We start from the raw sequence: 26,998 nt of genomic DNA on the forward strand, positions 1-26,998 counted from the left end.
AATGGAGTGCGACCATGGACGCAGATCGCAGTTTGTAATATGCTTCAGGACAAATTGATAATTGGAAGCTTTTAATGCAAGAGTAACACACAAGATTAAAGAAGGAAACTTCATTGCTCCCAATTCCGATTCTCCTGATCCCAGTGTTGTAAGAATACAGAAGGGTTATAACAAATATAGGCAAGCGAAGACAGCAAAAAGCCCTTCTCTTCTGATATTGCATGGCCCGCAAAGAAACAAGACCCGATTAACTCCTCCGATAGCAACTCTTGGGTATTGGCCAATGAAAAGAAACATGTCACGCAACTTTATACCTGTAGATCTTTCCGAGAGAAAATGTGGTTCACGGCGTTGGCAATTCGAACCGTAAAGGTACAACCCACTGATTGCCAAAACCAACACCATGGCGCCGACGACTACCGTGTTTTCTCCACGGAACCTGGCTGATACCGATATCTGCAACTGTGATGTTCCATGCTAGGCCTTCGCCAGATCCAAGTGCTTGCAAAAGTCCAGTTTTTGGTGCTGCGAGACAGACGATGAATTTCGGATTGACATTTAGTCGCGAACCTTGGACAATGGTTGGTTCACCTGAGAAACGCAGAATAGTTAGTACAATTGTCATTGGATGAACAGAGGACGGGGAAGGCTCACCTGACAGAGCTGAGAGGCCTGAAGGAACATCGACAGACAGAATTTCAACATTGCTGCGGTTAGCCCAAGAGATCATCTCAAATGCAATCGCTTGCTCGTCTGTGCGTAGGTCATCAAAGGCAATGTGAACACCAAACAGCGCATCGATCACAAGATCGGGCACATAATCACCAGCCGACAATCTTGTTGACATTTCCTCCCATCTCAGAACTTTTCCCGATATCTTTTCAAAGATATCGACCTGTTTTCGTACCCCTTCAATGAGTTCATTTTCGCGATCCGAACCGAGAATGCATAGAGTTACTCGATATCCCCGATTACGAAAATGTCGAGCGGCACAAACAGCCCGGCTACCAGTTCGATGGTTTCCAGCCAAAACTAATATAGTTGAAGAAGTTGCAAGTTTGGGTATTTGAGAAACGGCAGCTTCGGCGATACCGCGCCCAGCGTTCTCCGCGATTACGTCTTCTCCCAATCCTAGCTCTGAGATTGCAAGCTGCTCTATCTCGATCATTTGAAGTGGGGCGACACATGGACATTCTCGGTTTGTTGGTATCAGCATCAGATAACCAGCTGCGGGTGAAGTAGATCCTACACGTGGCGAGCTCCTATGAGGTTGCGGGCTTTCAGTACGAGACGACGTCATTTGGCCACGGGATAAGGAACTGATTTGAGAAGATACAAGGGTCGAGCCGAGGATTGTGCTGCGCTTTCGAGACTGAGCACGCGCAGACACTCCTGATCGAGCCCTTGCAGAGTTTTTTTCACTACTGAAGCACTCTCCACTGAGTTCATCCTCCTCCGTTTCCCCTGCTTCACTATTCCATTTTCCATGTGATGTGTCGTCATCGAGTACATTTTCTGTGTAGTGTAAATTTTTCCCTTCGTTAGTCCCTGGTTTGTGAACCCTTCTATTGAAACTGATCAATCGTTCTTCTCCGGTCGTGGTGTCATCGTTACGAATTTGATCGAAAATACGGCGTTTGTCGAATTTGGACAAGTTGGTTGCGAAATCAAAATCTCCCATCTCCTGGATATCGGTGGCGTCTTCCGTGGCCCATCCGCTCGCCTCATCTGCATGTGATCTCCTGCTCCTAGCTTTTGAGCGTCTAGTACGCCCAGGTTTTGGTGGTGATGACGGGTGACCTGGTTCGACAAACGCAGTCATGCGCCAACCCTTCCCCGCAATATTCGTTCGCGTTGAGCTTAACGTCGCGCTAGGATCCTCAAGTACAGGGCCAATACTGGACGATTGAACAGCAGTATCTTTATTCAATTTGTTCCTCCCACCTCTTCGACTTCGTTTGCCTGTGTACTTGAGCGGGGCTTCGAGAGGACCTGCACCCCTTCGACCTTCTGGGATATCCAAGTCCTCCTGTTTCTGGACAGGACCAGCCTGAGCCTCCTTCGAGTCCTCGCCAGCGTTAAAACCCAAGTTATTAAACGGTTCACTAAGTGTTGCAGCCGTGTCATTTGTATTTGTCTTCTTTGGCCCGACTGATTTTCCTGTTAGGGGAGCTGTAGATTTCGGACCAGAACGGCCAATAGATTCCGAATCGGCTATCATAACTGGAGAAGTACCTCGTTTGCTGACAGGCAGAGGCATGTTCGTGGTAGACAGAGGTTGTGGCTTCGAGGGCTTTTGGAAACTTAGGATGGCTGGGTCAACAAATCTCGGACGCTGACTTTCCGACGACAAAGCCTCCGCGATGTTTTCGGGCCTGACCTGCGCGGGTTGCGATGAGAGGTGTTGAGAGAGGAACGGGCCACCATTCAAAAAGGTTCTAGGCGAGCCTGATCCATAGTTGTTTGTGACAGGATGGTGTGGTATTTGATGAGAAGACAGCTCTAGGTCGGCAATACCAGGCGCATCGATATGGTACAGTGGAAGGCGCTGACCATTCCATAGAAGTGTGACTATCTCCGTGTTAGCGCCCATTGACTCTCGAGCTCATGTAATAATGCCTCTTACCATCTTTAAGTGTTAGTCGCTGCCCAACAACATCAGCGACCACTCCTTGAATTTGGGAATTTGGTGGTGATTTGAGGGTAACGAGCACGGTGTATCCCACAAAGTCCTCAGCCATCGCGACTATCAGCAGAAGAACAAAATAGATGAGATCAGAATTGAGAGTTGTGCATAATGATTAAAAGAAGATTGCATATAGGGAAGATATGTTTGCTCTAACAAACATTCTACTTCTCGTTTTATGCCTGTTTAGTTGTTGGTTTGTTGTGGATATAAGAAGTAGATTACTGCAAAGAAATAAGTGAAGTCATGTGACTTTAAAATAGCCATTGGTTATTGCCATAACCTACAGAAAGAAACCGGGATGCGAACAACTGACGTATGGATTGGATTTTGCGCTTGTATGAGCTTATTTGGATGTGCTGGAAGAATTGCAAGGTGTTAAATAAGTTGGATTGTTCTCTGTTTCATCTAATATGTCTAATAATGATATATTTGGAATTTATAGGTTGTTTCTGTGCGTGGATGAGATGGCGGTCCCCATCGAAATGGTGAGAATCATAGTAATTATGTAGCGAAAAGATGCAAAACATAAAGGATCGTTGACGCATCAAAAAGAATCAAAATAGAAAATAGAAAACCGACAACGCTTAGTTTTTGCTACAGGGAAAACGAAATACACAATACCCATATCATGCATATATTCCCTCCAGAACCGTTTCATCAAAGTCGTCATCTAACTCCGAATGCGTGCTTTTGACAACCTTAACTTGATCACGGCTTTGATTCGTGTTGGCGTTGGCGTCAGTGCTAGGATTGGGAAGGGCGTAGGGAAGGGTGTTGGTAGCAGTTTTGATATTGTGAATGCTGGATAAATTCGAATAAAATTCCAAGACTTTGGGATGCACCATAACTCGTCGGGGATCAAAGCGGGAAACTTGAAGGCCAGCCTGAGAAACCGCCCGACTGAGCGCAACGTAGGCCTGCCCCTTTTCAAAAACGCGCCCAAGGTCAACTTTAACTCGTTGTAAGGTTTGACCCTGCGCCTTGTGAATGGAGAGTGCCCATGCAAGGATGAGGGGAACCTGCGTTCGTTGAGCTCGTACTTCGCCATTTGGAAGTTCAATCTTCCACGTCTCTGGTTGGCAAAGAAGGTGTCGTTCAGTTCCATCTGGCTGGACAAAACATACAACAGGCCACAATCCTTTCGGGTTGACTGTCCCATTTTTATTTTCAAAAGATTTTAGTTTGCTCATAGTCTGAGCGCTGCGATCAGCATAACCTTGGTCACCAGCAAAATTTTCATCGCTTTTACTATAATAGTCAAACCTAGCTTCATCCATAAAGGCAACAACTTTGCCCAAAGACCCGTTAACTAGGCTTTCGTCCATGTTCTTGATAAGCATGACTTGGGCCCCCTTTTTAAGTTGGAGGATTGGCGTAACGCAGTCTGCAAGAAGTTGCGAGCGCTGTGCTTCATTTTGCATTGTTCCACCATCAACGGCAGTATACACCATTGTCTCACCAGAGAGTCTGTTCATTCTAGCAGAGTTGGCATTTTCGACTTCCAATCGGGTGGGGAATCTAGGCAAAATTATTAGTCGGCGTCATACGCATGGATCGATATAGAAACAAAGCTTACAGTTCCGTGGCCTCAAGTGCATCGTGAAAGTTTAGAGGGCGCGATAGTTGTTTAAAAGCATCAATCGTCTCTTGACTTAATTTTCCCAATCTTATTTCGTTCAACATAGAAGCGAATTTTGGATCCTTTTGTCTGAAAACCTGAGTCAAAAGAATTGTGTGTTGAATGGTGGTATTCCACGTAGATGCTGAAAAGGCGAATTTCGCCAGCTTTGTAGGGTCCGGCACTGGCGGCAGCTGAAAAAAGTCGCCAGTAATAACCAATTGGATGCCCCCAAATGGACGCCCATTATTTCTGATTTTACGAGCAATCTCCTCAAGTTTATCAAACAAGTCACCATCAACCATTGAAATTTCATCAACAATTAGAACTTTCGTCCTCAGCCAACGGGTTTTATTTTTTTGATTTCGTTTTACCTTGGAAAAGAGAAGTCAATAGAAACCCAAGAAGAGACTTGAAATTTGGTAGCAGGTCTAGTTTAACAAACCTTTTTCACGAGGTCGGCAACGGACTCCTTTCCTAATCCAATACCAGCAAAACTGTGGAGAGTGACTCCTTCAATGTTACATGCTGCAAGCCCAGTCGATGCGGTTACGGCAATGCGGTCAGGTTCCTTCTTGTACTTTTCGCGTAATTTTCGGATGATTTCCCTCATCAGAACGGATTTGCCCGTACCAGCAGAACCCGTAAAAAATATGCTCTTGCCATCTTGGACGATAGCGTCGACTACTCGTTTCTGTTCTTCACTTAAAAATATAGATGGAACTTTCGGGGCTCTCGTGGGAAATTCGGCAGCGTTTTTCTCAGAACCAACGCGAGTCTTTTGTTGTTTTCGCAATTCCTTCTGTTGTTCTTTTACAGCGCTCATAGTCTGATCCCACGGCAAAGACGGTTGCTTTTTAATGTCTGGTGTACGGGTGACAGATTTGTGTTCTGGTCTGTTTCGAGACCTGGCTGGCGCTGGAGGCTCCCCATATTCATTCCAAGGTAGTGTACGCTTTTTTGCAGGAGGGAGGAAATGTGTAGGGGGAGAAGAGGACCACGGAAGGGGAAGAGTGCTTGAAGGGGCATTATCACTCGATGGCGCAGGATTCTCAGGGAGGGGGAGAGGATCCACCGGTTGAATACGTGAGGACGGCAAGGATCGTGTTTGTGATTGTTGAGTTACGTTTATCGAAAAGCCAGTAGGCTCATCCAAATCTATATCATCATCGAAATCATTCTCATCGAAGTACACGTTGCTGTGAAGAACCCCTAATGGTGTCTCTGACGGGGGTTGGACAACATCCAACTTCCGCTTTACTCCAGCAGTTTGGATGGAGGAGACAGGCGCAGGCTTGTTTAGAGGAGTGATAGTGGGGAAGAGAGCTTTTGCAGCAGCTTTTGCAGGAGCCTTTGAAGAAGCCTTTATAGAAGCCGTTGTGGGAGCCGTATGTTCGCGAACTGCTTTATTAAACATCGCAAACTTTCGCCTTCGCAGGGAATAAGTAGAATGTGGCCACGGTGAAGCCAATCGAATGACAGGTTTAATGATTAACGTCGAAGCTCTCGTCAAAGGAGTGTAACGGGACATAAACTGCTGTATGTGGCAACTCGATCAGCCAATTCTGTGAACGACTGCAGAATGTCGAGTATTAACAGGTTGCTGCAGACATTGTCGTCATCCGTCTATCAATCTGTGTCGTTGAAGGCTTGTTGTCCCGGTATGATTGATTATATACTGATGCTGGCTTCGCGGCTCAACGCGAAAGTCAATCAGTTAACTAATAACTAACTAACGCCGCCACGTGACCCTCCCCTGAAAACGCGAGTTAGGGCAACCGAAGTCAAATGACCGCGTGTTTGGAGGTTTCTGGGTGTTCTTCTCGAACATACATAAATTATGCATCATCGGCAGCAAAATGAACATATATATGGGGCAACAGGGTGTATTGATAGTTGATAACTCGAAGGGCGCCAACACACACCCATCTAGCTGGCTATGTCAATTATGAATAATGGATGGGGACATCGTACCAGGTAATTAGCACGTTCCGAACCCATATTAAAAAGCTTCAAATGCTAATGAATAATGCATATTAGATAAGGAACGCCCTCTTGCGGGGGTGATTCTTTGCTGTACATCGATATTGCCAGAGTATCGGGTAGGATTGTGTCCCTCAACATTGCGTCAGGCTACTGAAGATGTTGATATTTCGCTTCGGTGTAGGAGCAATTGGCTTCCATAGCTACTCAGATGGGGGCGGTCCATAAATTCGATCTCACATCAGACGTTACGCATTTGATAGTCGGGGATCTGAACACGCCAAAATATAAATACGTGGCCAAGGAGCGGATCGACATCAAAGTTCTCAAGCCAGAATGGGTAGAAGCTGTCCGGTCTTATTGGATGCTTGGGGGAGACCCCAATCTTGAGGAACTGGAGGAACAATATCGATATCCCACATTTGCAGGCTTATCGATATGTCTTACTGGATTTGAGGACAGTATGTGACGCCATTGCGCTTGGTCGTTTGAATGTTACACAGTCTGCTCACCACCAAAAGTGAACACCAGGAACCACCTTCAGAGGACGATCACAGAGAATGGGGGAGAATTTAGACGGGATCTCACCAAAAGTGTTACCCATCTGATTGCGCGATCCGGATGCGGTCAGAAATATAAGTATGCAACCCTGTGGAAGATAACCGTGGTAAGCTTAAAATGGCTTGAAGACAGTCTTGAACGAGGGATGGCGTTGGACGAGAGTCTCTATGACCCGCTGATGCCAGACGAAGAGCAAGGCATTGGTGCGTGGAACAGATCAGCTCCAGTGGATCCCATGAAGCGACCCAAATTAATCAATGCAAATCTTCAACGGCCCCGGAAACTTCGAAGGGTTGCAAGTATAAAACTGGGTGGACAAAACGAAGATATATGGTCGAATATTAGCGGGAATGCAGCGAAAACCACTATGACAAGCGACAGTTTCCAAAGTGGGCTTAACGATCGGGGTACTGATATGTTAGCGGTGACAAGTGTCTCTTTGATCCACGAGCCAAAGTCTTTTGCAAGCGAAACCACAGTAGCTTCCCGTCAAGCCATGGACGAAACGAAGTCAGTGGATCTGATTGAACCTCGCGGTAAATTCTTGTTAGGAGCTAGATTCTTAATCAAAGGGTTCTCCTCAAGTCAGGTATACACCTTAGTTTTATTCAAGACGTTGATCTACGCTAACTCTCGCTAGACTAAAATTCTAGAGACTCATTTACTCTCTCGCGGTGCCCAACTTGTGACGTCACTAAGCGGGCTTGCTGGAGACACCACTACAAACGGTCCAGGCATGTATGTGCTTGTGCCATACAATTTACCACGCTCTGAAATTCCATCTCTTGATGACTTCGTGATCGAGCCGCAAGTTGTAACGGACCTGTGGGTCGAGAAGTGTCTGCATAATAACTCCCTCATTCCCCCTGAATCACATATCACCAGTACCCCTTTCCCCAGATTTCCGATTCCAGGTTAGTGAGTCCTATCTACTTTAGACAAATGATTTCTAACCCTGAATAGCATTCCATGGGCTGAGAGTATGCTCTACTGGATTTTCTGGTATTGATCTTTTACATCTTTCAAAACTCGTCAAAGTTATGGGTATGTGCCCATAATACATTGTTATAAAAAAACCGGCTTGGAGATTAATTGTCATTAGGGGCTACCTACGATGAGTATCTCACCTCCAAGGCATCAGTGCTCATTTGCAACAGCACAAATCCGAACCAAGAGAAGCTTCGACACGTTACCGAATGGAATATTCCTGCTGTCATTGCCGACTGGCTGTGGATTTCGGTTCAAACCGGAGAGAGAAAGCCTTTCGTCCCCTACATAATACAAGATAAACAACCTCAAAAGAATGGATGCCCAGTCCACCATATTCAACAGCGTAAAGTGAAGCAAGAGGGCAGCAAGAAGCGAAGCGCACCATCAGAAAATGATACATCATCATCTCCTGATTCACATACATCCAAACAAGCCGCTGTCACCACTCGAAGGAGTGAAATTGAGAAGCAGCCAGAAACCACGCGACAACCAAGCATACCGCCTGAAAACGTTCTCCCAGAGCTACCAGAAAACTCTCCACGAAAGCGCAGTCGTTCTCCTGCTTCTTCGAAAAGCAACAAAACTCCCCTTCTTGCAACTCGCGTCCGATCAAAAACACCTCCAAAAATAGAATCCAATGATAAAATTCCAGACCCGAAAACAACCCTCAACGTTGCCCTCAATGAATTCCTGAATCAAAAGCGCAAGGCAACTTCCTCCAAACCATCAAGTCTCGAAAATAAAGATAGCGGAGACACCGGTCTGCAACAGCAGCAGCAACAACAGAGAAAGCGCCGAAAACAGCTCTTCGGCAGCTCCAGTTCCCATTCTTCATTGCTGCTAGGTGCCGCCATGCCTGGTGACTCGCATTTACCCCGAGCCAATTCCATAGACACCATGAACGAAGATGGCTGTGGTAGCGTCGTGGACGGACTGGGCCTCGATAGTCCTTCGACAACAAAAGTCAACAGCAACCTACCTAGCTTCTCCTCCCTTTTCGCAGAAAATAAGAAGGCGGACAAGACGGAGGCGCAGCAGCTGTTGGAGAGTCGTCTGGAAATGTTTCGCACAGATGCTGCTTCTGAGTTTCCCGGGTTCGAGGACGAAGATGACACCCCTGCAATGACCCAGTTGGGATACGAGGTCCCTGGTGCGGCTGCTATGAGGGCGAAAATTGCTAGTGGAAATGAAGGGATAGCAGATCAAGGGGTTGAAGATGGCGCGACTGGTGCCGTTGCTGATGCTACGGCTAAGAACCGGGAGAGAGCTGCAAATGGTCTTGTTCTTGGCAAGGTTAAAGATCATGATTTACTAGCTGGGTGGGTGGGTAGGAGGAGCATGAGAAGGCCCGGGAAGGGAGTAGGAGGTCTATGATTATGTTGTTCCCATTGCTTTGTTGCATGTGTATATATGTCAAACATGATGATGTATGAAAAAATATCAAGTTTGATTGCTCTATAAATACTGACAGTTACCCATAAAGAGCGATGAGGCGTTACATTTATGATTGACCTTTCAACATGTTTTCTATAGGAAGATTTTGGTGATGAACATTTTGGTTTTGGAGTTTCCATGGAAAGGATTATAAATGGCTTCTTAGATGGAGAAATACGAAATGATCCTTTTCACCCAAGGATTCTTGTCTGTCATTCTGTACAGGTGGAGGCAAATCTTATTGAAAACCGATGATACTAAAGCAGAGAGAGAACACTTTGACACCTGTGCCTTAAAATTTGATAGAACATTATATCCACACATCGCGCATTGATAACGTCAAAGTGAACAAGTTGCTCTGCATATACCTATCCTGTCTCAGAGTTGGCAAGCATTATAAAAAAAATCGTACGAAAGACGATATCTACTTGAACAACATCGCGTAAACTATATGAGAATTAGCTAAACGCACCTTAATGTACATGAAATGCCTGCAATTTCGGTTTTTAGGTGATATTTCTAGTCGAACAGAAATATGAAGCAAAGGGGATGGGATGAGTTTTGGACATTGAAGAGAGTAGCATCTTGTCTGACAAAATATTTAAAAAACGAGAAAAGAAATTTTTTTTCCATCTTGCTATCTGGAGAAATAAAAAAAAATATTTAAATATTTAAAATAAATAAATAAATAAATTACGACCTAAGCAGTAAATGCATTGGTGGTGCTGTTGGAAGAGGTTGTTGGGAGTTGCTATGGAATGAGAACTTATTTAGAGAGGGGCGAGGGGTATTTAGGAAAATTTTGAATGGAGACAACAAGGTATTTGTACAGACATATGCACATATAGTCAACATTGTAAACCGAAGGATCAATGGGCAGAGCTCAAGGAGGTAGTAAAGTAACAATGGAGGTGGGTGAAGATGTTAGACGTCAGGCTAGGACACATAGGCCTCCCATATTCTTTCTTTCGGGCAGGAAAGGTCAAAGCTAATGCTGTTGCTCATATTGCGCCATGCTGCCAGGCAACGGCGCTTCAAGATCAACCTGCTCAACCACCCTGCGAGTCTCACGACTCTCCCTGAACAGGTTGGCAAAGTATTTGCTAGCAATCTCGCTCTGTTGCTTCGTCCTACCAACTTCGTCTTTGCGCTTGGCTAGGTCTTCTGTGGCTGCTTGCAGTGCGGCCTGCAGCCTTGATGCGGGCATGCGGAGGACCCGACGCACTTCGGATGAGATGCGGGTGGCGTTGGAGTGGACATAGTCGAGCTCTGTGAGGGTTTCAGAGAGCTTGCGGGAGATGTTGGCTGGGACGGCGTTGGGTATTTGGGTGAGGAGGTATGAGGCAGTTAGTATGGCTGGGAGAGAGAATGATGTTGGGTTAGTCAGGTATATAATAAAAAATCGGTAATAGGGAAATAAGAAAGAAACCCACCTGCTGCGACAATGCCTGGTACAATCATCCGTCTCATATTGTTGGAACCCAAGATTCTAGCTGCGCCAAGAGCGCCGTCGATCCAACCAGCTCCACCCAGGACTCTTCCCCCAAGGACGGTCACAACGGTCATCGCCATGCCAGTTCCAGCAATCTTTTCTTGCCGATGCCACAGCCCTGGAATGTCGAAGAAATCCCAGAGTTGGATCTCGGTATCAAGTTGTCTCGCAGAGATATGGCGCTTCTGCTTAAACAGAAGATCCGCGCGGAAATTGAGATTGGGGAATTTATCTTCCCCAACGTGTAGGAGGCCGATGCTCTGTATCATGTTGACTCCCTGGACGGACTTTCCACGAGCATAATCCTCGCAAGCCGAGACGGAGGCAGCAAGCTCGTCTAGCATAACTATCTTTAGATCTTCTGCGTAGCGGAATGCAGATAGCAGGCCCGGATACTCAACACCAAGAGTAGCTTCTGCAAGCGTCGAAATTGTAGTCGAGAGAGTTGTGCGGGAATAATTATAAACATCCTCACATGATTCATCTATTGAGTTGGAAAGGCTCTCGGAAACTTCCGTTCGTCGCTTCTTGCTTTCCTCATAAGCGGGAACAAGTTCGTCAAGCTCCCGTGTCATACGATCCATCTCCGATGAAGCAACATCTCGGTTCGCAGAGGCGAGGAAATGTAGGTCGGAAAGGATATTCAGAAGATATGTCTTTGCCGGGGCCAGTTTCGAGCGTGAGCGCTTGTCAAGGACAAATCGTCGCAATGCGCCCTCCAGATTCTCAAAGTCCTTAATCTTCTCTTTATCCTTGCCTTTCCCCTTATCATCACCTCCAGCAGATGCTCTGCCTTTGCCCTTTGTGTTGTCATCGTCATCGAAGTCTGGGCCACCACCTCCACCATCTCCCCCACCACCACCAGCTGTAATAGCAGGTATAACTGGAACCGCATTACTCGATACAAAGTGAACGAGTTCAGCAGACTCTTTGAACGTCCGTGGACTCAATTTCTGAATTTGTTTCAAAACCGTCTGCTGGCAACGTTCCTTATCCCGAATATTGTCAAAGCCATTAACAACAATAAAAATATAGGCCTTTTCATGGGCAGCGTTCATGATAAATTCCTGCGCAGATAATGTAAAATGGTTCGCAGCGGAGACGACAAAGACAACCACATCAATTTCCTCCTGTCGAGCAAAGACAGCAGTGGTCTTTACGGAGTCTGAGTTCAGCCCTGGAGCATCGATGATGGATATATCGACCACGCCATTGTTGAGCAACGACTCGTCAATGGTCCTTATATCCTTCAAATAAATCTTGCACTGCATATATTTGCTGTTATCCACCACAATGGACTCCAAGTCTTGAATTGAATATACGTCATATGTGCTCTCATCGTTGCGGTTATACTGTCGGTCCTTGTGGATGGCATGGACTTCCTCAACCCCACAATTTTCCCGTGCATCCAACACTTCGCAAAAGATACTCGTGCACGGCTGCTGATCTTCCGGTAGAACTTTGCGGCGCAACAAAGCATTGCAAAACGTCGATTTGCCCGCGTTAAGATCCCCAGTAATCAGAACCTTGCTCGACAAATCCTCTATTCTGTCCCGCAAGGAAAGCAGGTGCCTGATGCTCTGGCTCACCCTGCCGTCCAGGAGGGAGGCAATGGAGCCCTTTTCCAGAGAATGGACCAGCTCTGACTGTGACAATGCGCCAAGTTTGAGATCTAGTTTCAGGACGGAAAATTCCTGGGAAATCTGGGGTGTTACCAGGCGCGGTCCCGGAGAAGGTTTGTGTTCCGCCACGTCGCTGCAGTCAGAGATCGCACTTCCATCCATCGCCGCCGTGGCACGTCGTAGAGGATCTGGCCTTTCGAAACAGTTCTTATTTAATGCATTGACGTGATATGATTGCAGCCGCTGGAAACCAGATGGATGTGGGGAAAGGGGTTGGCTGGATTGTACTGGCGGATAGTGAGCAGGCCACTGACGATTCATTCCCTGGAGCTCTTTGAGAAGCTCTACAGTACGGGTGATCGAGCGGCTAAGCTGAGTTCGATTCGAATTGCTAGAGGGGAAGAATTATGTATGTTAGCCAGGAACGGGTCTAAATGGGGTTTTAAAAACGTACTATAACAATTGATGGACATGGTTGGCCACAATCTGCCTTTCGTGCTCGGCTGTACAACGTATTAGATATATCAGGAAAACACAGGGACTTATATATGTCACGTAAACAACGCAATAGAGATAAACAAACCAGCTTCGTTGAGTTGCACAGGCGTATGGGAAGGAGTTGGCCGGTCCTCCATTAAACTCTCACCATATCCACTGGTACTGTCCCCCGTTGTGCTGCCTCCATATCCAGAATCATTATTCAGCGAATCCATTAATGAGGTTGCATTGTGAGAAATCGATCCAGAACCAACCACTATATATCCTGGTCCGTCACCTTGGGGAAAAGGGTTGCTCGAAGATTCAGCAACCGCGTGCTTGGAGGAGCCCTCCCCAGCCGACGAAGCAGCTTCGCCAGGGAAATATCGTTGACTCATGGCAAGCAAAGAGGCTACGCCGGATTAGATGGATGTGGTCTGATCAAACGAAGAGACCGTTTCGACGCGGTTGTCGTCGTTGGCTGAAGACTTGTGTTGATAAGGGTTTGTTGGTTAAACCGCCAATGACGTCCTGGGGATCAAAATAATCATGGACTGACTGGTCGGAGCTCCGGAGGTAATTTTCCCGAGAGTGGGTTGGGGTGGTTAAAAGGGCTTGGCGTGGCGTCTGCAGGCAACGGCCGTTATTAATTATCGGCCATGGCATAACTTAGATCCCTAAGGCTCAATGGATTGACAGGGAGATATTTGTTTAGAACAAACTACGATTATACTGTCTCGTCTGTAGCCTTTTGATTTAATATACATTTTGGAATACCGGTGCTTCAATTCCAGTTGTTTCACCCCTGCAATGAATGTAAGTGGTCCCTCTCCTCTTCCCGCCCTGCCGCGTACTCACCAGACAACCTACCAGATCGTGGAATGGGCCTTTGGAAAGCGCATGACGCCTGCAGAGCGTCTGCGAAAACATCAACGGGCACTGGAGAAAACACAGCGGGAACTGGATAGAGAACGTGTGAAGCTGGAAAACCAGGAGAGGAAGCTGGTGCAGGATATCAAGAAGAGCGCAAAGGCTGGGCAGATAGGCGCCTGCAAGATTCAAGCGAAGGATTTGGTGAGGACGAGACGGTATGTTTTGTTTCTGACAAAGATGACTCCCCATTTTTGCTAAGTTAGCGGGCGTGGAGATGTCGCCGGTTGTTTGTTTTTATCGAGGTAGAGTTGCTGATCCATCTTGTCTTGTCTTGGTCATCATAGGTACATACAAAAGTTCTACTCGATGCGAACGCAGCTACAGGCCATCTCTCTACGGATCCAGGTATGATTGCGCTACCTTAAACAGACAGACGCTGGCATGCAAGAGGAAATATATGATATACTAACTATCTTTATTCACGCACATATGTATAGACCGTCCGGAGTAACGAGCAAATGATGCAATCAATGAAAGGCGCTACGATGCTCCTAGGCAGTATGAACCGACAAATGAACCTGCCCGCCCTGCAACGAATAGCCATGGAATTCGAGCGGGAGAATGAGATCATGGACCAGCGGCAGGAGCTGATGGATGACGCTATCGATGAAGCCACGGGGCTCGAGGATGAGGAGGAAGGGGAGGAGATAGTTAAGGAGGTTCTGGATGAGATTGGTGTTGATCTGGGACAGATGGTTTGTATCTCTATCTTGATTATGCGTTATATATATTGCTTGAAGATTGCTAATATTTTGCAATTACAGATGGGAGAGACACCTTCAGGACTACAAAAGGCTTCGGTCCCTGAAGGCCGAGTGGCCCAGGCAATTGGCGGCGGAGGAGGCGGTGGAGGTGGTGCGGGCGGAGGCACAAATACGGACGACGATGATTTACAGGCGAGACTGGACAGTCTCCGACGGTGATGATGATCTTGCTCTTATAATGACTTTGGGGCGGTGTTTTACTCAGCTGATGTATGTCCGCTTCTTGCGGCAGTGGTGTTTGGGGTTCTGTTTCAGGCTATATTGATTGAATATATTGATATCTTTCTTTCTATTCTCTTTTCCCCACATTTCAACGAGGACATCCTCTGTACTCTTAGAATACATCAGTTTTAGCGCGCGTTACCAGAGGATCCTGAATTCAGAACCATATGGACAAGCCGTCTGTTATACTGGGTCCCTATAAACTTAGCTGCGGCTCAACCTACGTCTGCAATGGCCATGCTTCTTCTTCTTCCCAAATTGGAGATACTGATGGGGTTATGCCAACTCATACAGTCTTCCTCCATGCATGGCAAGCTTAGGAGCCCGGTTCCCCGTACTGACATATAACTCATCCCTGTTCGCTTTCTTGCCCTATGGAAAATAGTTACAAAGCACGAAAACATATCCTCGGCGATATTAACAACGTATAGCAGCTTGAATCTTTTAAATACCAGGGAATATTGCAGTACACAAGTCTTGTTATTTGTGATGTATATCTGAACAGCTGTAGTCGTCCTGACAGTCAGCCGCTAAAAGAATACTATAGAAATAGACATGTTGTTTCGAGAATCAGCTGTTATTCCAGTGTCAAATTTCCACTTTGTCTTTATTTGCTTTCCGTTTCATAACAGCAACAATGCCAATATGCGTATTATGGGTATTTGAATATCACAATCTTGCAATAACTGTTTTTAGAACAAACAAATCAGTCCTCCTTGTTAGATGTGATAACACCGGTTGATCCCTGTGATTTCCGGGGAAAATATTATGGAATCAATACTCTGGAGTGAGCCTCTACGCAAAATGATGCAGGGCTGGGATATAAATAAATATCATATGGACTCTGTAGATTAGTTAGCTTTTATAGCATTAAATTGCTGTATCCTAAGGCCTGTAGCCCCGTAGTTGATGTTTTGTCCCCGCTGAGTGCCGAAGACTCCCACTAGAGTTTTGCCCCTAAGAAGTGTCAACTCGGTAAACCACCTATTTAAATGACAAACTAAATAATGAACTGGGGAGAGACCTTCACTCAACCCCATCCTTCCGTTAGTTAAACCTCTTCCAACTCTCTCACTTCTCACTTCTCTTCATCCTGCTAGTCTATCCTCTCATCCAGCTTGTTCCTAACCATCCTAGACACTAGAAGTAAGTCGTCTCGCACCAGTTGTGGTTCTACTCTCTGTTCTTTGCAGTTCCCCTCTCCCCGCTTGTTTTGAGGTGGGGTGTGCTCTAACTAGTGGGTTCGGTTCTTGCTTCGTCAGATCTTGCTCCCCAATCATCTAGCCCAAGCCACTCCCATCATAACTAACTAGTTAGTTACCAGATAATTAGTTATACATGGAGTAATCGATCCAACTTCCTGTTTTTGAACCTGCACACCCCCGGAATATCGCCCTCAATGCTCGCGCTGACAGACAGAGATGCTGACTTCACCTTCATCCACAGCTGCAAAACATATGTAACCCCTGCTCATTCTGCCTTTCTTTCCCGCCACCAGGACAACCGTACTTGTTTCACGTTATCGACGCAAATCTGCCTCTGCCGTTGACTCGGACGATTCCCAGCTCTAGAGTTGCTGGATAAGGGATTACGGGCGGGCTATTATTCCTGGAACCTTGCGTTGGACGTCAGGTGCTTGTTGATCATCCCTTTGGAGGTATGTTTCTATATCCTGATTTCCAGTGTATCTGTGCTGGGTGTTGTATGAAGCCGTTGAGTGTCGGATCTTCTGGTGTTCTCGAGCAGATTGATCGTTCCCTGGTGAGGAATTTGACTGTACCACCCGCCTTGTTTACTTGGAATTTCATTGTTTGTGGTGAACTACATTTATGCGCTCATGTACGGTGACTGACGTTGTTAATCCCAGTTTCAAGCACAGCTGCCTTCTAAGTACACCCCGAATAATATCATTGTTCGTGAGTTCAACAAGAAGGATTTTTTTTTTTTACAAAAAAAGGCTGGAAATCTACCCCCTTAAAACCAACACTTATTTTTTCTCATATAGCGAGAACGCATCTCAGTGTTTTAAATTGGTTTATCAAGCTGGCAGGAAGTAAGCGGAGAACCTTCTCCAGCCAGGGCGGGTTGTTCTACAGAATGTTCAGCGGCTCCACGAGCCCGATCAAAGAAAAAGACAACACCGCTCCTGCCTCCGGTCCCGGTCCGACTGTGCTATCCATTAATACGGAGGATACTGTTCCTGTGCTGGAAAACAACACCAATTCACCTAGCGGCAATTCGCTGACATCCCGCAGCCGCAGCGAGGACCGGAGCCCATCATCACCGGAGCGCCACAAGCGACGAAGTAGTTCCATGACAAAAGCTGCGGCATTCTTTACCAACGCTAAAAATTCTCTACATCTTTCAAGTTCGCGAGAGTCTCAGAGGGAACCGCACCTGGCGCAGACACCCGTGCAGAAGTTGGGGAGGATGGATCCAGCATTAATTGTTCCGCAAGGGTCGTTGAATAACTCAGCGGGTGAATCAGCGCCAACTGCGCACTCGTCATTTCGTGTTGGCGTTACGGAAGATAAAAATAGAAAATGTCGAAGGACTATGGAAGATACACATGCGTATCTGTATAATTTTCTTGGAACATCGGCTCCTATCCCGGCCAAAACGGAATCGCCAGCACACAGCAAAGCTTCCGAAGAGTCGATATCTACAACCAATGATTCTTCTGATTCTATGCCTATGATTGAAACTGATAATGGATACTTTGCCATTTTTGATGGGCATGCTGGCACTTTCGCTGCGGAATGGTGCGGTAAAAAACTCCATCTTATACTGGAGGATATAATGAGAAAACACCCGAATTCTCCAGTTCCGGAACTCCTAGACCAGACTTTCACAAACGTGGATCAACAACTGGAGAAACTTCCTTTAAAAAATAGCGGCTGCACCGCTGTAACTGCGATATTACGATGGGAGGATCGAACTACTGTGCCGACTCACAATCCAACTACACCCTCAGCTGGGCAATCCAAGCCAGGAACAGATAAAGGCAATACCGCTGTACTACCAGTGCAAACATCCAGAGATGCATCTAGCCTATCAACCTCAGCCCCAGAATCTACAAATCCAAAACCCCAAGAATCAATCACCTCTCGACATCGTGTTCTATACACTGCCAATGTGGGTGATGCACGAGTGGTCCTATGTCGAAACGGCAAAGCCCTGCGATTATCGTATGACCACAAAGGCAGTGACGAGAACGAGGGGAAACGAATATCCAACGCGGGAGGCCTCATTCTCAATAATCGCGTAAACGGTGTTCTTGCTGTTACTCGGGCGTTGGGAGATTCGTATATGAAAGACCTCGTCACTGGCCACCCGTACACGACGGAGACAGTCATCCAGCCTGAAACTGATGAGTTCATGATTCTAGCTTGCGATGGTGTAAGTGTTTTTTATTATCGTCCATATCAATCGCACCCTATTAATCATAACTTAATCGCTTGAACTAACCTCTTCCGGCTAAAACCTTTAGCTATGGGACGTCTGTTCCGATCAAGAAGCTGTCGACCTCGTCCGCGGCATAGAGGATCCACAAGTCGCCTCGAAAATCCTTGTTGACCACGCCCTATCCCGTTTCAGCACGGACAACCTCTCCTGCATGATCGTCCGCTTTGACACCAAGGCTATCCAGCTGGCCATAAATCAACGCACGCCACCTCCGTCCGCTGCAGACAACAATCTTACCACTTTTGGTATCCCTAATAGTAATAATGACTTATCTGTCAAATTTCTGGGCGGCATGAGCGAGGCGGACAAGATTGTTGAGGAGACGAGGAGGAAAGTTCGTTCTGGGAAGTTGGGGGGTGAGGTTACTGCTGGTGACGACGATGACGAGAATGCTATGCCTATTGAGGATCTTTCAGCTGTGGAGGATGAGGATTTGGGGCCTGAGGTTTCGCCAGCTGAGTTGAAGGGGGTGATTGAGGGGGCCAATTTGGATTTGGGGGTGAAGAGGAGTAAGGTCGATAAGGATAAGAATGGGGTTGTGAGTAGAGATAAGCAGGGTGATATGGGATAGAAAGGGGTGAGATGGATTTACTTGTGGACCATGGCTCAGGGCTTTTTCTTCTTTTTGTTATCTTTATTCCTCTTTACCCTGATTTCTTTCTCAGGCATGTTTTGCCACCTTTTCGGACGCTCATCTTGAAAACCAAGACTGGAAAAGACAGATGAATGCGGTTCATTTATGTCCTTTTACGGGGTTTAAGCACGATACGGAAGAAATGATCATTCCAAGGTTCTGTTCCCCTTTGCTTTTTTTTGTAACCTCTATGATATTTTAGGTCTCCCTACCCCTTTCTGCAAAACAAGCCACAAGGAAGACATGGGGTAACGCTTACTTGCTTTCATTGGCTATTAATGTATCATCTTTACCTATTTCGTTCTTCCTTTTTTTTTGTCATTTTTCCAGTCTTGTTTTTCTCGAGCTTGAGCCGTTTGTAAACTTTCCCAAACCCCTCTTCTTCCCCACCCTCGCTCAATTCCATCCTCCATTTTATTTTGCTGATATTCTATTTTATTTTCTATTCTGCCAGTGGCCCGCTGCTGCTGCCTCTATCCCGCTTTTTCTTTTTCTTCTTTTCATGCTATGCTATCTTATGCCACGCAACGTTATCTCATGCTATGTTACGTTTTGACGTCCCAACGCACATTATGATTTTTGTATGTATGTATATACGGAATACAGGTGCAATATGAGGTATTGAGTGAATATGTACCCTACCGTACTGGATACCAACCACTACTGGAGGTAAATCTAACCAGGAAGAAATGCAAAGGGCGAAACGGTTTAGTATGGAACGGGGTGAGAAAGGAGATGAGGATGTGGATTGGATGGTTCCTATGTGTCTGTTTGTGTCTCTGTTTTTTTCTTATTTTTGGTTTTTCCTTCCTTTTCCCCCGCTGCTTGAGTTTCCTGGTTGAGTGCTATGTTTCGAGTTTTATTCTCCCTGTTCTGCCAGGATTTCTGTTTGGTGAAATTCGGGAGTTTGCTTTGATATTTACCTTCTGCTAACTTCAAATTTCGCATGGTAGGGCGATATTTGCATTTTTTGGTGTTTTTTATTTTTATTTTTTATTTTTTTAATTTTTATTTTATCGAAGAGTTTTTGATGATGTCTAATTGTGAGACGAACGACATGCGCTATCCCTTAATTTTTCTAATCAGAGAGCATCGTGTACGGGTTATTCGATAACTGCTCTTCATTCATGCCCCAACCAGTGAGCCCTATTCCTAAACAGAATTGGGGTATATCAGCGACATTTTCTTCAGACTCTTGAAGCTTCTTAGGCAATTAATTATTTCACACTGAGCAGTTGTATAAACATTTGTCTATAAAGTGAGGGATGTCAAACTCGATTACTTTCCATTAAATATTGTTGACTTTGTTCTCCTTTTCACCAGAACGACCTCTAGCTGGACAAATGGTAACCTCAGTAAAATCAATTCCCTACTCAAGTTGCTAAATTTTTGGAAACCTGAAACCAGTTCTCCCATAAAATTGGGTTCCTATAAAAATGATTTGTGTATAAACGGGTGTCTCAATAACATAGAGGATACATATATCGGTACTATACAAGACCTTGAGGAAAGGAGCAAGGAGATGTAAATTCCTTGACAGGGGAAAGAGTTGAAGATTGTACAGATGGTGAAGAAGGAACATGAGTAAAGGAGGCGACAGGGGAGGGAAAGAAACTATATCCTTGGAGACAGCCCATACTCTTCTCGCTAAACCGGTGAAGTACCCAAAAAGTGAAAATGCACGCCATAACCTTCTTTTCTATCAGCGTCCTAACTACCAGAACTTCAACTTCTTCAGGCCCGACTTCTCTTCCTTTGGAGGCTCTCCGTTCTCCTCCTCGCCCCCAGCTTCAGCCCGTCCCTCTCCTTCTCCCTCTCCCTTTCCCGCACCCCCCTCCACTCTAGCAGCAGGAGCAGTCTCAAACTCCGCCAGCACGGGACCCTCAAGGTCAAGATCAACGCCCATAATATGATCCCCAGTAATTTTCAACTGGCCATGAACGACATTCTTGGGCCACGACTCCGCATATTGCAAATTATGCACGTCCATCCAAAAGATCTTGATCTCCCCGTCATTGACAATATGGTGCTCCGTCGGCGGCACGTCCGGGTCAATCTTATATGTCGCCGTCGGCGACCAAATCTTTCTTTCCAACTTGGCGATTTTGTCCATAGTTTCCTTCTCGAGCCTCTGCTCCTTCCTGATCGCAGCCCGGATCCGCGCCAGCCTCTTGCGACTGACTTTCCTCCCCTTAGAATCCCTCTTAACTCCATCCTTCTCGATAACGCCTTTCGTCCCACTAACCACCTTTCTCTCTCCTTCCTTCTCTCCGGCCCCATTCCCATCTTCCTGCTCCGCCTCTCTGGCCTCCTGCTCTTCCTGGGCCTTCAATTTCTGCTCCTGCAACTCCAACACAGCCGCAATATCCGCCACGCTGGTCGCCTTCTGGTCCATCAGCACCCGGGCGCGCAGCCTCTTGTTAAGAATCTGGCGTTGTTCCATTCGAGGATTCCACTGCTCATCCCATTCCTCTGCTTTCTTGGGGTCTCGAGGGCGCTGGCGGGTGAGCACCTCGTTATCTTTTGATGCGGTGATTATGTCTGTGGGTGGTGCTAGCTGGCGCTGTATAGAGAATTCGCGGAGGAGACGATAGGTTTCGAGGCCCAGAGTGGCGGAGGGGAAGTGCACGGAGAAATAAGGGGTCCACATATCCTTGCGCAGGGTTGCGGGGACGGTCTTTTTACCGTGGTAGATGAGTTGGGAGAGGACCTTGTTTTTCTGGATAGTATATAGTTAGATATGGTTCCACTTTCTTTCTTCTCATATTCAGCGACGGAATTAAACTCACCTCAAGAGCTCTGGTAAATGAATATATAACCTGATTTGTCCGGATGTTATTGTACGCGAATATATTTTTCCCGTGTGTCATGCGATTAAGGGCTTTGCGCAGCCTTGCCACTTCCTGTGCCCGCCATAGCAGAGCAGCACGGGATGTGGGCTCTCTGACCCTACCCTGAATGGGCTCTGTTGATTTGGGGAAGCGGACAACGTTCCACGTGCTTACGATTGAAGGGTTGACATGGACAGTCTCTTTTGGAGGCGGTGGAGGTATCTCTGAAGTCGACGAGTCGCTGGAGGAAACCTTTACAAGCCGCTTCTCCGAACAGACACCCACTCCCGCTCCCACTTCCGCTCCCCTAGTTGCTATAGCAGCTATTCGGGCAGCTGATGTCACGGCCGATTTGGCGACCATTTCCGCCAGGGGCTGTGAGTGTGCGTGGGTTTTGTCGATCTTCCTACAGAGCCAATTGGTGATTCTCTAGGACATTGTGACACCTTCCGGAGACGAATGAAGTCAATACTCCTTACGCTTGAGGAGTGTAATGATCGTCGTTATGGTAGTGGTTGTGGTTGTTGCGTTGTCTGTTGTAAATGGTTGTTGCAACTGGCATGAAGTTTTTTGCGGGGGTTGGATTTCGGCTTGGTTGATTGCCCAATCAGGAACAAAGCCATAGTGCAAAAGCTTAGCTTACTTACAACAGCATGGATGAACATGAACAACCAACGACAATTAGATATTTACAAAAGAAGAACAACAAAGGAAACAAAAGGAACAGAGCATCCTTTGTCTGATATATACTGTTATATAGAATCTCTAGCATCTGGTACAGGCGAGATATCATGATCTAGTCCTCGCTGCGCTTGTTCTGTCATCTCGAATCCTCCCCTCCAGGTTACTCTGTGAAATCTGCTCTGTAGGATGAGAGCTCCGTTGACACTACATACTATGCCTCACACATTACAAATTTCCTAGCAATGTCTCATTCCGCATCTACAGATGCCCTCGTCCAGCGACTTGAACAGCTCAGTACTGCAGATATCCAGCGTCGGAAGACATGGTTATTGGTATGCTATGCCCAGTACTCCCTCCATCTACATCTATGCAATCGTTCTATTGCTTGCGATTCAAATTTTGTAACTTATCTATAGCTGACCGAACTGCTTATTGGTTATATAGAATCGCAAACTGCGCCATCTCCAGGGCATCTCCGTGCGCAACCTCATCGTCAACCTCCCGTCCAGTACTCATACCAATCCGCGGCCCCGTGGCAAGACCATAGATGACGACAATGTCCCCAACGCACTTCAGACACCCGCAAAGCTTCTCTCGAAGCTTGAATCCAGACCTTCCATCCACCAGTCGCGCTCGTTCACAGACCTCAAGCGCGGGGATCAGTCACCCGATGCGTCCAATATCGAAAAAGAACGGAAACCGGATCCTCCGATGAGCCGCAGGAGAAGTACATTGCCATGGGCCGGTGCCAGTCCGTTCATTCGGCAGCACAAGCTGGAGGCCATTGCGGGTAATAGGATGGCGGATTCCTTCTTTTCACTGCACTGCGCCGGCATCGACGAACCCATCTACGTGAGTGAGGTTGTGGAGAAGACCGTGAATCCGAGCTTCAAGTACTTTGATCTGAACGCTTGTGGACCACTGGTGTCACGGCAGGACCAGGTGACGTGCAGGTTTTGGGTGAAGATGGGGAATATGGTGGAGTATATATTGCTGCTGAGGCTAGAGGTTAATCTACGCTCCCTGCAGTATATTGGGAATTCGTTGGAGAATTTCCATCATCCACTGCCTGCGAATTGTGTTGTGTTTCACTTTCCGGATGGGATTTATACGAATTTGATGGATATACCGCCCGTACAACGGTTGCCGTCATTTCCTCATATTCCTACTACTAAGTCCAATGACGATAACCGACAACTTACATCCTCCTTTGATGCGCTGATGCGCCTTGCCAATCTTGACGATTGCATACAGGATGAGCTCGCGACACGGGAAAAACTCGAAGTCCAAATCAACGGTATACTTGAGAAGAAGCTGAAGGATCTGAACACGTTAAATCGCAAATCTCAAGCAGCAGAAAAGCTCTCAGCTGTGAAAAAAGCAACAGCCTCCACAAAGAAACAGCTACGCCAGAGCGCGAAACGCAAAGAAGAAATCCTAGCTAGTCTCTTAGCGAGGAGAAATGCCATGGCCCACAGCCGCCTATCACAAGAAAAGACACAATCCTATCTCTCCGAAGCACACTTAGCAATGTCCTCGAGTGAAAATGTTTTGAAGATCACAACAGAGGAGACCATGGGCCAAATACGGCGCATCTGCGAGGACCTGCAGGCTATATACCCCATCGAACCAGTGCCAGAGGAAGCACTCTCCTTCACTATCTGCGGCCGGCCACTCCCCAACTCCACCTTCGAAGACATGGACAAGGAATCCGTCGCGGCCGCGCTGGGGTATACAGCACACCTTATCTACCTGCTCTCCTTCTACCTCTCCGTCCCCCTCCCATACCCGGTCAAACCCTACCTATCGCAATCGTTCATCCAGGACCCGATCTCCGCAGGCCTCGCACAGCGACAGCGCACGTTCCCACTCTACCCTGTAAACACGCATTATCGCTTTGAGTACGGTGTCTTCCTGCTGAACAAGAATATCGAGTATTTGATGAACAGGATGGGGTTAAGGGTTATTGATGTTAGACATACGTTGCCGAATTTGAAGTATTTGTTGTATGTGTTAACGGCCGGGAAGGGTGAGGTGATTGCAGGGCGGGTGGGGGGCGTGGTGCGGGGGCTTTTGCTGGGCGGGAGGGGTGGAAGTTTGATTGCGTCGCCTAATTTGTCGAGGACGGGGAGTGAGGATAGTGGGTTTTCTGGGACTGGGGCTGGGGCTGGAGTTGGGCTTGGGGCTGGGGCGAGGAGGATGCAGGAAAACGTTATTCTGAAGGAGAATGGGGGGGGTTGTTGGGATGGATCGGCAGCTCCCGGGGTGGGTTGGGTGGCGGGGATAGAAAGGGCAGAACAGGTACCGTCCAAGTCCTAAGGTGGATTCTCGAGTCCCGTCTGAAAAGTATAGGGGAGAATGAATGGCTTTGATTTTATTCATTTGAAGAAGTGATGGACAACTTGTTTTTGGCCGCTATGTAATCAATGAAGAGGGCCTATTTACCTAGGTATCTAGCTCTGGGAAAAGACTGAGACGTGTATGACTATCATTATTAAGATTTTTGTCTGTAAGTAAACGTGCTTCACCACTGAGCGGCGGACACCACCGAGCGATGGATTCTCTCCGAAAATCATCAAATACTCAACCCAAATATCTTCAACAATCATTTCTTCACACTTTTTCTGTAAAATGTCTTTATGTCTCACATACAGTTGGCCATTGCTTCATATAAATCCAAAATAAAATAAAATAAAATATCAAAGATGAAAGCTTTAAAGATATATGAGGTTTTCAAAACTATTCTGTAAAATGACTTACTGGCATCAAATCACACTCAGAAACACACAAAAGTGATCACAAATGACAGAGATTGAAGATGAAATTCTTCTCAAGCAATTACTGAATGCAGATAGGCAAGATTTTCAACTTGATCAGAGTTTCTACATGAAATGACATAGATTCTATTTGAAATATATACTTTTGATTCTATTATCATTTTTGAAGTCAACTGTACATCTAGATTCATTCAACATCATTTTCTTATTATTATTATTATTATTATCATTTATTTAAGATATATTCAGTTAGTAACTATAATATAGAGTTTCATTTCAAAATAATATAGTATTAAATAATCTTTTAATAAAAAATACATTTATAGTTTCAATTTTAATCCAGTCTCTTTTTCAACTTAAATAAATAAATAACAAAACAAAACAAAACAAAATAAAATAAAATAAAATAAAGCAACAAACTTAATACAAAAAATTTTTAATAAAAGTATTTTTGAAAATATTTTAAATTTTTTTATAGATTAAATATCAAATTTATTTGATATTAAATTTTATTCTCTAAAGATAATATTTATTTTCTCTATAAATTTAATTAAAAACTTTTTTTCCAATTCAGTATTAAATGAAAAGATTATATTTAATTAATTAATTAAATATTTTTTAATTTCTTTTTTATCTTATTATTTAATAAATAATTCATTAGTATATAATTTAAATTTTTAATTATATTATAGATATCATATCTATCAAAGTTCAAAAAATCTTTAAATTTTTTTATATATAATTTAAAATAATCATATTCAAGTTTTAATTATATTATAAAGGAAATGTTTTCTTTTTACATTTTATTAATATAGATTTTTACTTTGATATTATTTTATATTTTGTATACTGAGTATTTTTTTTTTCAAATCTTTATTTATTTATCAAGATATAATTTTTTAATCTTTTTTTAATAAATAATTAGAATATAATTCTTTAAATTATTTTTTAATTTTTAATTTTAATTTTTACTATTAAATCTACTTTTTTATTTTTTAAAATATTTATATAAGCAAATACTCAAAATAAATAAATTTAAATATTTTTATTCTTAGTTTTAATTTTTTTTATTATTTTTTAAATTAATTCAAAATTTATCTGATTATTTTAAATTTATATTTTTAAAGTTTTTTTAATACTATTTGACTATTTAATAATATTTAAATATTATTAATATTTACTTTTTAAGAGATTATTTTATAAGCTATTATAAAAATCTTTTAAATTATAAATAATTTAATATTAAAAACTTTATACTTTTTTTTTAAATTTTATAAAAACATTTTATATTCTGAATTTGATTTAAAATATTTAATTATTATATTAGCTTTCAACTATTTTTATTTACTTTTTGAATCATCTAAATATATCAGTAATGAGTTCTTTTTATTTATCTCTATAAGTTTTTAAATATATATAGTTTTTTTCTTTTCTTTTAATGATTCATTAATAGTAATATTTATTAATAATCTTAAATTTTTCTTTTAAGAATAGAGCTCATTATAATTTATACTTTTCACATTTAAGCTTGATAATTAATCTTTAATTATAGTATATATTTTATACAGCTAAGAAGATAATATTTTTTTTGAATTATTAGAGTATTTATTTTAATCTAAAAATTTTTCTCTATTTAAGTCTTTTTCAGATATATTTAAGAGATATAAAGTAAATACTCTTATTTAAATTAAATAATTTATATTTATTTTTATAATTCTTAAAGTATAATTTATACAGCATTTATCAAATCTAATAGCTAATGATAGAATTAATATCTTCATTTTTATAGCTTTAATTGAAGATGTTTTAAAAGCTTGTAGAA

General features: G+C 44.4%; 8 protein-coding genes across 8 annotated transcripts; 4 read left to right on the forward strand and 4 right to left on the reverse strand.

The window, feature by feature from the left end:
* Positions 1 to 343: 343 nt before the first annotated feature.
* On the reverse strand, positions 344 to 2,741 carry PADG_06910 (uncharacterized protein; the record flags this gene model as incomplete). Its single annotated transcript, XM_010763980.1, has 3 exons — positions 344 to 591; positions 655 to 2,571; positions 2,627 to 2,741. 3 exons carry the CDS (start codon positions 2,739 to 2,741, stop codon positions 344 to 346), a joined length of 2,280 nt encoding a protein of 759 aa, XP_010762282.1.
* A 574-nt stretch (positions 2,742 to 3,315) lies between these two features.
* Positions 3,316 to 5,838, reverse strand: PADG_06911 (uncharacterized protein; the record flags this gene model as incomplete). The annotated part of the gene is made up of 3 exons (XM_010763834.1): positions 3,316 to 4,207; positions 4,266 to 4,681; positions 4,753 to 5,838. The coding sequence occupies 3 exons, from the start codon at positions 5,836 to 5,838 to the stop codon at positions 3,316 to 3,318; spliced, it is 2,394 nt and encodes a 797-aa protein (XP_010762136.1).
* A 424-nt stretch (positions 5,839 to 6,262) lies between these two features.
* PADG_06912 (uncharacterized protein) lies at positions 6,263 to 9,215 on the forward strand (the record flags this gene model as incomplete). Its single annotated transcript, XM_010763835.1, has 7 exons — positions 6,263 to 6,284; positions 6,348 to 6,409; positions 6,475 to 6,751; positions 6,812 to 7,440; positions 7,492 to 7,765; positions 7,815 to 7,895; positions 7,954 to 9,215. 7 exons carry the CDS (start codon positions 6,263 to 6,265, stop codon positions 9,213 to 9,215), a joined length of 2,607 nt encoding a protein of 868 aa, XP_010762137.1.
* Positions 9,216 to 10,263: 1,048 nt separating this feature from the next.
* On the reverse strand, positions 10,264 to 13,264 carry PADG_06913 (mitofusin; the record flags this gene model as incomplete). Its single annotated transcript, XM_010763981.1, has 4 exons — positions 10,264 to 10,631; positions 10,709 to 12,780; positions 12,844 to 12,892; positions 12,973 to 13,264. 4 exons carry the CDS (start codon positions 13,262 to 13,264, stop codon positions 10,264 to 10,266), a joined length of 2,781 nt encoding a protein of 926 aa, XP_010762283.1.
* Positions 13,265 to 13,676: 412 nt separating this feature from the next.
* On the forward strand, positions 13,677 to 14,722 carry PADG_06914 (ESCRT-III subunit protein DID4; the record flags this gene model as incomplete). The annotated part of the gene is made up of 4 exons (XM_010763836.1): positions 13,677 to 13,954; positions 14,084 to 14,144; positions 14,237 to 14,494; positions 14,564 to 14,722. The coding sequence occupies 4 exons, from the start codon at positions 13,677 to 13,679 to the stop codon at positions 14,720 to 14,722; spliced, it is 756 nt and encodes a 251-aa protein (XP_010762138.1).
* Positions 14,723 to 16,882: 2,160 nt separating this feature from the next.
* On the forward strand, positions 16,883 to 18,821 carry PADG_06915 (type 2C protein phosphatase PTC1; the record flags this gene model as incomplete). The annotated part of the gene is made up of 2 exons (XM_010763982.1): positions 16,883 to 18,184; positions 18,276 to 18,821. The coding sequence occupies 2 exons, from the start codon at positions 16,883 to 16,885 to the stop codon at positions 18,819 to 18,821; spliced, it is 1,848 nt and encodes a 615-aa protein (XP_010762284.1).
* Positions 18,822 to 20,598: 1,777 nt separating this feature from the next.
* PADG_06916 (uncharacterized protein) lies at positions 20,599 to 22,078 on the reverse strand (the record flags this gene model as incomplete). Its single annotated transcript, XM_010763983.1, has 2 exons — positions 20,599 to 21,603; positions 21,674 to 22,078. 2 exons carry the CDS (start codon positions 22,076 to 22,078, stop codon positions 20,599 to 20,601), a joined length of 1,410 nt encoding a protein of 469 aa, XP_010762285.1.
* A 563-nt stretch (positions 22,079 to 22,641) lies between these two features.
* On the forward strand, positions 22,642 to 24,718 carry PADG_06917 (uncharacterized protein; the record flags this gene model as incomplete). Its single annotated transcript, XM_010763837.1, has 2 exons — positions 22,642 to 22,731; positions 22,844 to 24,718. The coding sequence occupies 2 exons, from the start codon at positions 22,642 to 22,644 to the stop codon at positions 24,716 to 24,718; spliced, it is 1,965 nt and encodes a 654-aa protein (XP_010762139.1).
* Positions 24,719 to 26,998: the final 2,280 nt, after the last annotated feature.

Source organism: Paracoccidioides brasiliensis (genome assembly GCF_000150735.1).
Source record: "Paracoccidioides brasiliensis Pb18 unplaced genomic scaffold supercont2.9, whole genome shotgun sequence".
Lineage (NCBI taxonomy): Eukaryota > Fungi > Ascomycota > Eurotiomycetes > Onygenales > Ajellomycetaceae > Paracoccidioides > Paracoccidioides brasiliensis.